The sequence below is a fragment of the Durio zibethinus genome, chromosome 3 (assembly GCF_047325235.1).
Source record: "Durio zibethinus cultivar Kanyao isolate XHJ-2024 chromosome 3, ASM4732523v1, whole genome shotgun sequence".
Classification (NCBI taxonomy): Eukaryota; Viridiplantae; Streptophyta; class Magnoliopsida; order Malvales; family Malvaceae; genus Durio; species Durio zibethinus.
This window is the reverse complement of record NC_143164.1, coordinates 2,537,909-2,547,477: the sequence shown is the minus strand read 5'-3', so window position 1 is coordinate 2,547,477 and position 9,569 is coordinate 2,537,909. Positions and strand designations below refer to the sequence as shown.

At 37.2% G+C, this 9,569-nt stretch overlaps 2 protein-coding genes across 6 annotated transcripts; both read right to left on the bottom strand.

Moving 5' to 3' along the window:
- Positions 1 to 64: 64 nt before the first annotated feature.
- LOC111317794 (SWI/SNF complex subunit SWI3B-like) lies at positions 65 to 3,333 on the bottom strand. Of its 3 annotated transcripts, XM_089757995.1 has the most exons (7): positions 2,906 to 3,074; positions 2,764 to 2,798; positions 2,371 to 2,692; positions 1,718 to 2,071; positions 1,000 to 1,138; positions 479 to 609; positions 65 to 395 (listed from the first exon to the last, which is right to left on the bottom strand). In XM_089757995.1, exons 1-7 carry the CDS (start codon positions 2,936 to 2,938, stop codon positions 207 to 209), a joined length of 1,203 nt encoding a protein of 400 aa, XP_089614121.1. In that variant the 5' UTR covers positions 2,939 to 3,074; the 3' UTR covers positions 65 to 206. The 3 variants fall into 3 exon arrangements, 2 of the variants coding, with proteins under 2 accessions (XP_089614121.1, XP_022777098.1); XM_022921363.2 differs by having other exon boundaries at positions 2,371 to 2,798; positions 2,906 to 3,313; XR_016340751.1 differs by having other exon boundaries at positions 282 to 395; positions 479 to 888; positions 2,371 to 2,798; positions 2,906 to 3,333.
- A 794-nt stretch (positions 3,334 to 4,127) lies between these two features.
- Positions 4,128 to 9,545, bottom strand: LOC111274810 (uncharacterized). 3 transcript variants are annotated; one of them, XM_089757997.1, is made up of 9 exons: positions 9,051 to 9,543; positions 8,706 to 8,829; positions 7,326 to 7,455; positions 7,028 to 7,069; positions 6,199 to 6,235; positions 5,833 to 6,070; positions 5,319 to 5,426; positions 5,126 to 5,224; positions 4,128 to 4,375 (listed from the first exon to the last, which is right to left on the bottom strand). In XM_089757997.1, exons 1-7 carry the CDS (start codon positions 9,279 to 9,281, stop codon positions 5,332 to 5,334), a joined length of 897 nt encoding a protein of 298 aa, XP_089614123.1. In that variant the 5' UTR covers positions 9,282 to 9,543; the 3' UTR covers positions 4,128 to 4,375; positions 5,126 to 5,224; positions 5,319 to 5,331. The 3 variants fall into 3 exon arrangements, with proteins under 3 accessions (XP_089614123.1, XP_089614124.1, XP_022715854.1); XM_089757998.1 differs by lacking the exon at positions 7,028 to 7,069 and having other exon boundaries at positions 9,051 to 9,541; XM_022860119.2 differs by lacking the exons at positions 6,199 to 6,235; positions 7,028 to 7,069 and having other exon boundaries at positions 9,051 to 9,545.
- Positions 9,546 to 9,569: the final 24 nt, after the last annotated feature.

Here is a 9,569-nt window from a genome sequence, read left to right as displayed (position 1 = left end):
CATTTAAAATCCATCATTTGTTAACATTTATTACTACAATTGTATTAAACATCAAAACAAAACATTGAAACATATAAAACTTAATTTAAATTTATAAATATTTAAATATCTAAATAGTGGGCAGGCAATTTCCTTAAAATTCAAAAAATTCTCCACTGGCCATAGGCCGATAGCCTCCAGAGGCAAAATAGAAGGCGATAACATGATTAAAAAACATCTGCTTTTACATTATCCACCCCTTGCTCTTCACTTTCCAGTGCATAACTTCTACGAAATGAAAGATTGAGCTGGTCAATAAAAAGTAGATTCTTCATGACCTCCAATTGTTGCCGCTCTTTCTCCATCTGCAAATCCACCTCCTCAAAGTGAACAAGCTTATCTTGGATCTCTTTCATCTGCAAAACTTGGGATATTCAGTACATAATTTACAAATTTAACGTCCTGCACAGTAGACACTGATCTCAACCATCTTATATACCTGCACTTCTGTAATCCCAATGATTGCTCTTTCAATGTCTCCTTCTTCCTTCTCAAGCAGTGAATTCACATCTACATACGTTCTTCCTGGTGCATTTAGGTTTGTGTCACCATTGGATGAAATATCTGCTTCTGCACCAGAAAGAAATAATGCCTCGGCCAAATGCCAGTCTCAATTAGAAAATTTCAACAGTCAGGACAGCCCCTCTTTTTAAAGGACTACGTGCAGATAATGTTAGAGATCTGTCTTATTTATTTATTTTTATTTTTTCTTCAGGGTGTGGACGGCTGGGTGGGAGCATGTTAAAATGTAAAACCATTTGGAGCCAACTCTTATAAGCTGCACATCAAATGTGAAAATGGCCTATGACTACCACAGGCACTGTTATCTGCCATCACGTGCAGGGATATCTAATCCAGATTAAAATCATTAGTCAGAATGCTCAGAGTTGCATATTAATAATTAATCAACCATGATCCCTAAATGCATGAAGTTGCTGTAAAACCAGAAGCCATTCATACCTCGTCTCATGTTTCTTGCAAGAGATCCACGACCCCCTTTGCTAGCAGTGGTGTCATGCACCTCAGATAGAGTGGTAACAGCTGCTCGGGCAGCAGCCTCTGCAGCCTCTGCACCAGCCAAAGCTGACAGAAAAGCAGCCTGAAAAAAGTTGGAAGCTACAACCATTTATTTCTAAAAAGAAACAGCATCAACAATATCTGATAATTGATGTTTTGGAACAAACGTAATATCCATTTAGTGTAACAAAATCAATGCTTGTAATAATTTGTTGAATCTTGCATACAACTAAAAATATTATGCATTCCTATCCCCTCAAAGCACTGACATAATGTATATCAGTTAAAGCCACAATTTGCAGAACATCAGCATCAGAATTATCTTAATCCATTCCTCTCAGTCTCAGAGACATAATGGAGTGAGACAAAAATAAGAAGCACACCCACACTGACACAGCAGTGCAGACCAGGATGTGAAAAAAATGATGGTTTAGTGTATGTTGCCACAAGTTAATGCAGGAACTTGAGATATTCACTAGAACCCAACAAACTCTTTGAATTGTAGCATTATCTTGAGCTTCATTGCCAGCCAGGCAGTAAGAAATCATAATGAAGATTAAGGCAGCACAAAAGTAATGTGAATTTGAGTCCAAATATTAGCTTAGCAAATTACCACCTCATTATCCTTTATGTTTGAAGTTAAACAAAAGACAAGACATACCTGAGCCATGATTGGGTTGCTTGCATCAGCAAGAGGTGTGAGGTGCATCCTTTTATTAGTTTCAAATACAGATTCAGTTTCCTTAGAGTATGGATCACCAAGAAATTCCTCCCCAAAAGGAAGCTTAATAAATCGGGCGACGCAATCCTTGTCAGTTCTACCACCAACATGCTGTGCAACCTTCTTCCAGTCATCACCATAATGCATAAGGGCTTCCAGAAGTAGCAATGTCTCTTTTTCCGACCAATCCGCCTTGGCTTCATCAGAGATCTCTACCCGCCTAAAATCAGCATTGCTGAGACCAACCCTAAAGTTTCCCCGAACATAGCACCTTGCACAAAGGGTGGAGTCATACTGCACGAAAAAAGGGGATTCTAAAAGTCGGCAGCTCAGGATACCAAACTCAAAAATCCCAACAATGTTTTTTTTTTCAAAGCTTCAAACCCTAAAACATGTAATCTAAATGCAAAAAGAAAATCACATCATCTGGATAGTTAGGGCAGATGCATATCTGTAAAGTTGTCGGCTTTTTTTAATTGCAAGTAAGAAAATTGATATAAAGACCTAAGAATGAAAGGAAATACTAATAGAGAAGGTAACGAGATGTGCTAATAATAATAATAGAATAATGAGAAAGAAGGGAAAAGAGAGACCTTGTCGCAAACGAAGCAAGCAATGGTACAAAGAGATTTGCAAGCGCCGCAGAATCTCCTAGAAGTAGAGGAGTTTTTGGAGGTGGTGGCAGCAAAAGAAGGAGATTCAAGAGAAGGGGCATCTGCGGACTTATTATTATTGGCAGTATCTTTGGTGGGCTTGGAGGGAGCGGAGGAGGCAGAGAAATTGATGAGCCCCCAGACGTCAAGGAAATCGAAAACCCTTCGAATGGAACCAACGTCACCCACAAGAGCCCTCCTGGCGTCAGTGAAGCTAATCTTCCGGGAAGGATTTTCCCTGAATAGCTTGATGATGGAGTTCCTGTAATATATGTAAAGATTAGGGCCTTTGGAAGGCGAGCGACCGTCGAAGAACTCTGGAAGGAAACGGACCTCGCATGAGTCAATCTTCTCCCATGAGAACCACCCTATTTAGTTTACCACACCAAAAATCAGCAACAATTAACAAAAAGTGACTGTATAACGAGTTGGGGGTGGGGGAAGTAGGTTAAGAAACGAGATGCGCTGCACTTACGGGAGTGGCTGGGAACGTGAATGATGTCAGCATCGATGGAGGAGGGTTGAGATGGAGGTGGACGGCTGGTGGGAGTGGGAACGGGAGTGGGAGTGGGAATGGAGGAGATTTCAGACTTGACCGCTGGGCTGGTGAATTTGGTCGAAATTTGGGGAGGTTTGAACTGGTTGGGATTGGGGATGGGTGTAGAGTCAGAGGAGGCTGCTTTTTTCACCGGTGATTTTCCTGCCATGCTTGCTTTACTTCCTTAGCTCCTTTTTCTTTCTCTCTGTCCCAACTTTGAGAATGGTTGGAGGAGTCTATACTTTCGCCCTCAAATTAGTTATATTACTTACTAGAAAAGCTACAACTACCGCCGACCGATAATCTAAATTATTGCCTTTTCCTTCGTGTACAAGGTTCTTTTTGTTTTTTGTTTTTTTTCCACTTTATTATTATTATTATTATTATTATTATTACTCATTCTGTTTGTAACGACCGGGTAACAATTTTTTTTTATTACTAATATTAAAAAGAAAAAAATCACACCTTAACTATATGGTATGATGCAATATTAAATATATCATATTATCCTCTAAACGAGATTAAGGTTTTAACTCTTCATAATTATGGTAATAATAAGGAGTATATTATATATATATATATATGGCATGTGCTATAAAGTTGAATGTATTAACTCAATAATTGGGTTTTCTTCATCCTCGACTCCTATGCCATGATTCTATAACTATACCCATTCATTCTGAAGATTTAAACCAAAGTCCCCTATCATCACTTATCCTTGTGTCTTACCAAACCAACCGCCTCTGCCCGCTGACCCCCACATTTCCACTTCTTCACCTCTGCAAATACTTACCACACACCATGCGATTGGAAATTACCTAGACCTCCTTCCCCTTCTCTAAAATTATCTGTAAAATAATAATAATAATAGCACTAAGAATAATTTGTACACACAACGTTTTTTTCCTTTTTTTTTTTTGGGTCTTTTCATTTGATAGAAAATGCATTCCGAGCTTCCTCCATGCTTTGAAGTCAAGACTCGTAATCATTCATAAAATGCTTAGTTTTTTTGTGTCCAATGCGGCCGCCCCCCCCCCCCCCCCCCCCCCCACCCCCAACTACTAATTTGCACAAAACTAGAGAACCACGTCTACATAAAATGCAGGACACCAGCCGACACCAGCTACTATCTATACACCCAAATGCTGGGACTAGACCATAAAAGAATCATTTGTTAATTCTACCATATATTTCTACACCATTTTATTCCTACATTGTTGCTCGAAACCCATTCCAGCAACCATCGATCCATGACTGCTGGCCACCCAACCAGAGCACCAGCAGTATATGTGGATTTTGATATACCAAGGTAAAACGAAGAGCTTTCTGCTTCCTCCATATTGCTTCTCTACCATCTGGACTGACTCAGACAACATGACTTCTCTGGTGAGCATGACTACGTACGACCTGCACAAGATAAGCGTGGTAAGGCCTTACCCCCCTCAACCCCACCCCCCTAAAAGGAAAAAAATTATAATTTAAGATACAGTACTAACAGCTTAACTGAAGAGGAAAACTTTTAACATTAACAGCAACATTATTGATTTTCCCAATTGTATAAAACTTAATGGAGATAAAAATAGTAAAAGTTGTAGTTGTTCAAACCGCACAGGTTAGATAAAAATTTTTTTAAATGATTGCAGATACATAGCATGCAGTTTTTCAATCTCAAACGACCCCTCACTTTACTCACAAAGAGAAGTAGGCAACATGTATCTATGCAGTCTATGTCAAGCTAGTTTGCCTGAGCACTTACAAACACTTTCATTCCATTCTACTCCCTTCAGTTCTTCAAACAATCATTATGATACTTCTACTAGTCATGATCTTGTTAAAAAATTTCACTTCTTCAATCTTAGAACAAGCATAATTGAGTCATTTCAATAGAAAAACATGTCATTAAATCTCAAACAGAATCCATTTGAAAGAAATCAGAAGGAAAACCAAAGAAAAACTTGGAAGCTCTAAATGAAAATGTATTCATATCAAATGTTGGCAATTATGCACTGAATGATAAGCCCATCCCAGACCTGATTCCTAAAATGGGAGTGACAACGTTTCATTTGTTTCCTCTCCATTATAATTTTTGGTTTTTGAACATTATGCAGGAAAGAAAATTAATTGTATCTGTAATGCAGAATGAAAAACTCATAATACCTGTAGAATGCAAAATAAATAATTTGCAAGGCTAAATCCGAAGCTCGCCACTCAAGTAGCAGTTCTGCTGGTCTTAGTCCTGCTGCAATCTAAGGACACCTGAAATAATGAAAAACTCCAGTCAGACTTAATACCATAGCAAGATGACCATGAAAACCTAAGAACTTAATTCCCCCAAGATGATACTAATTACCTTGATCAACTCCTCACCCAGTTGTTTGGTTAGAACCGCTACCTTGCATAAACTGAGAAGGAGTATTAATTATAAACTTTGGATGCGCTGGAACAGGTGCTGCTATACCTGATAAATAAATAAACTTGGCTCATAAGTTCTTCTATGCATTGAATTAATACCATAAAATCATATTAAAACAACAGGGCCTGCTTCAAGGTTCTTTGAAGGTGCCTTTTAGAATTGATGAAGAAATAAAGGACCGGAAATTCATTCAAGATGGTGCATCCCTTTCTCTATGCTTAACAAAGGGATCCATTCTCTGTATGTTTTCTAGTTCAAATAAATTCACTCATGGATAACTTCTTACAATGCAGATCAGAAAGGACTTTTGATTAAATGAAATATAAAGACAGAGATGTACGGGTCAAGATATTGGATAGGCTGAATTGTTGACAGACAGAATTAAGGAAAAAAATACAAAGCCAGTAACATAAGCAAGCACAAAAAGATAATTTTTCAGATTGATATTAACCTCCAGGATATGGTGTTTGGATTGTGGCCATTGGAGAAGTGGTGATTGCATTAGCACTTGGGCCACCAAACTCCAGTATTTGATGACTGGGCATTCCAAATCCCTGTACTGCTGTAAAACCATGTCTGCTTGGAACAGTTTGACCCAATTGTCCATAAGGATAGATAGCAGCATTAACTGCTCCAGGTACTCCATCTGCCTGAAGGTACTGCAGAGCCGCATAAGGGTTGTAAAGACCCTGTCCATAGAATGATAGCACCAAAAAAAAAAAAAAAGAATATATCCGCATCAGAACATAAGCATTACTTACTCTAACGAAAGTTAAATAAGATTTTTCAGAACATTGCCCTTTAGAATGCCATTAACCTGTGGATAGACATATTCAGTTCCGAATGTTGCATACCTGCATAGGTTAAACAAATATTAAAGATTTAAAAAAGTTAGAATTTAAACCAGGAATTAAACATTAAATTTTAGAGTGTGAATTTAGCAAGGAAATAAACACGATGCTATTCACCAAATCAGAACAATCCAGTTTTCCAAGTGAAATAACAGCATGCTCTTATGCTATCAATGAGCCATACCAAGATAAGGCCCAAAAATTCAATACTAAAAATCGCAAGCCTAACTACTCAGCCCATGGGAATAATCAAATCCCCCATACTCCCAACATTTCTTTTTATTTTTGATCCTTATCAAATCACAATCATGATCTTGCCTGTTCAATAAACATTGAGCTTGGGCACATATCATCCGCAACTACCACTTTTTGCATTCCTGCAATTACCAATCACACCATGTCATATGACTATGCCTTGGACTAATTAATCCTGAATTCTAAGGTAAAGATTAATGACTCCTTGATAAATGTTACATGTTGTGATTGGTTTGAACTGCCATGAGACAAGGACAACAATAAAAAGAAGAGAAAGTAGCTGCAAAAGGAGATGTACCCAACTGAACTCTGACTAGCAAACTTTCCATGCGGACCCAACTACATTGTAGGTTGATGGGGCGGGCATATAGACCAAACAACCATATTTATGCTAAGGCTACAGCCTATTCCTCATAAATGAATAAAGAATAGATGTCTCTGCACCTACTGATTATATATGTGTGAAAACATTTCAATCCACACATGATAATATTTTAAATGAAGAAGAAACTTTAATAGAGATCTGCAATGAAAAATTACCAAGACAGAAGCCAAAAATGCTTCAACCTAAACTTGACCGTTCTTTCAATTCCAAGTTGTAAATCCCAGGAAATTATCAGATTACAGACACAGATAAAAAAGTGTCAGTCAAGAACTTATATCAAAGTCAATTCTTGGCAAAATCCCAAGAAAAGAAACCTAATAAAACAAGATCTGATAAATTATCAGGTATAAATCATAAAAACTAAAATTTGATGCTAAAACAAGCCAAGCTTAGTTGAATCAGGATTGGAACAATCAACATAATTAGAAACCAGAATCAGAAAGCAGAACTCACCTATAAGAAGGGTACATTAATCCTTGTTGATAGCTGTAAGAAAGAGGTGACTGGTAGCCAAAACTTCCAACATGAGCCCCTCCTGTGGCTTGCATACCTTCAATGTAAGGAGAAGCTGGTCTCAAACGTCCTATTAGAAAGATAACAAGGGAAAAAGTAATTAACATGATCATTGATGTTGAAACAAACTAATTGGAATAAATTGAAAATTAGTTCAGCAGTAAGTATGATGCAATCAAATTATAAATTGAATGGAAACAAAAGGCAGCCACCCTACAAATTGCTACTAGATGCACAAAGATTTGGGCAGGATAAACCATAAGAGACAGACTTTTGGCGTAGGAAGACAGTTAAATGAAAGACTAATATTACTGATGAGAGGGAAAAATTGAATCATTATGGATGAGAAGGAAAATGAAAGCCAAATTTAAAGCTATGTTTGGATAAATATTAATAAAGGAAAGGAAAAGAATGGAAAAGAAAGTTTTTTAAAGGAAAGGAAATGATATATGTAACCCTTGTTTGGATAATTAAAATTAATAAAGGAAAGGAAAGGAAAGGGATTCTAACAACCATTGTTTGGATAAGGAGTGAAAAATGATTCATTATAATAATTTTTTTAATTATAACATTTCATTGCCCGTGATTTTAGAGCACTCATGGACCATGATATGTTTGCTATCTTATCCGACCTCACAATTACTACTACATCAATGGTTTAATCAAGTAAAATAGGAAGATATTTTAAAAACATGCATTGATGGATTTTGAGCTAGTCTGTCATCTCATAAACCCAAAAAATATATCTATTCTTTTTTCAACCATTCATTAAAATCAAATCACCAAAAAATTATAAAAAATTTTTATATTGGAAGAGATATGTGAAACTTACTTGAAAACAGAGATGACTTTGAAAAAATTACAAGATAATTGTGATCTTCTTAGGTTTTTTTATTAGGTTTTTAGTATTAATAAAAGGATAGACATAATAGTCCTTTTATAAAAAAAAATATTTTTCAACTTTCCTTTCCCTAGCTTTTCCTCTAAATTAAGGTATTAAAAAAATTGGGTTTACAAGGAAACCAAAGGTTATTTGATTTTCAACTCTTTCCCTTTTTTTAAATTAAAAATTTATCCAAACAAAGAAAGGGGGGTTTTGTTTCCTTTACATTTCTTTAGTTTACTTTCCTTTCTTTCCTCTCCCTTTAGTCCAAGCACATTGTAAAGGAATGGCAAATGTTGGGTACAAATAATGTTACATCTAGAAGACAATAGTCGTCCAGAATGTGTTATATTAAGGGACAAAAAAATGGAAATAGCCTGAAAGCATTAGCTGTAAGATTAGACTAACTGGACGAATTAGAGATGATATCATTATACCGTAAGGATCTGGAGGTCGAGGTCGGCCAAGTGAAGCCAAATTACAATTAGCACGTCGGCCATCAATAATTGGAGTCGGATCATCACAGGCTCTCCTCGCAGCATCTGGATCCCGGAAAGTCACCTAAACCCTCCATGCAAAGACAAGAAGAAACCAAGTCACTCTAAAGCCAATTCATCCACGTTAGCTGGAGCATCAAAGGCATGCCGCCATTGAATTCATACCAGTTTGTAATTATTTGCATATGAATAACAATGATTGTCAAATGCAAAGTAACATAGTATCATCAAGCAGCAACAAAGATAGAGAAATCTTAAAAAAGAAGAAAAAATATTAACACTCACAAAACCATATCCTTTGGAACGGCCGGTATTCTTGTCGGTGATGACAACGGCCTCCAGAATTTCGCCAAACTGCTCGAAATAGCGGCGCATCGTTTCGCTTTGCGTTTCCCAAGCCAGTCCCCCAACAAAGACCTTGGTATATGTTGTGTCTCCAAATGGGTAATTCATGTATTGAAAGCCAGCACTCGAACTCGAGCCGAAGCTGGGACCAGGAATCGGCTGATACGCCATGAACCCAGATGACCCTATTCAAATCCAGCGATATTAAGGGTAAAGGAATATTGTTCAACGGTGAAAAGAGAAAAGGTGACGAATACAAGTGATGACCCCAGAATATAGAGAGACTAAAAAGGCATAGTTTTTAATGATAAAGCCCTAGAAAAACCCTAGAATTGGAGGGAAGGAAATACACCCAGAATCCATTGGGATCAAGGGAACTAAAAAACAGGGTTGGGGTTGGATTACTTTTACAGAAAAGCAAAAGATCAGAAAGCGCGCAAGAATCATAATAAAATGAAA

Bases quoted from the DNA above. Each gene is read 5' to 3' on its own strand.
- LOC111317794 (XM_022921363.2), bottom strand. From the start codon at position 3,137: ATGGCAGGAAAATCACCGGTGAAAAAAGCAGCCTCCTCTGACTCTACA. The intron at 1,139-1,717 runs GTATGTCTTGTC...AACTTTTTTCAG, and splicing joins GCAACCCAATCATGGCTCAG to GCTGCTTTTCTGTCAGCTTT. The intron at 396-478 runs GTATATAAGATG...CAAGTTTTGCAG, and splicing joins TTGGGATTACAGAAGTGCAG to ATGAAAGAGATCCAAGATAA.
- LOC111274810 (XM_089757997.1), bottom strand. From the start codon at position 9,281: ATGGCGTATCAGCCGATTCCTGGTCCCAGCTTCGGCTCGAGTTCGAGT. The intron at 7,070-7,325 runs GTGAGTTCTGCT...TGGAATTGAAAG, and splicing joins TTAATGTACCCTTCTTATAG to AACGGTCAAGTTTAGGTTGA. The intron at 6,236-7,027 runs GTAATTTTTCAT...TAACCTATGCAG, and splicing joins CATTTTTGGCTTCTGTCTTG to GTATGCAACATTCGGAACTG.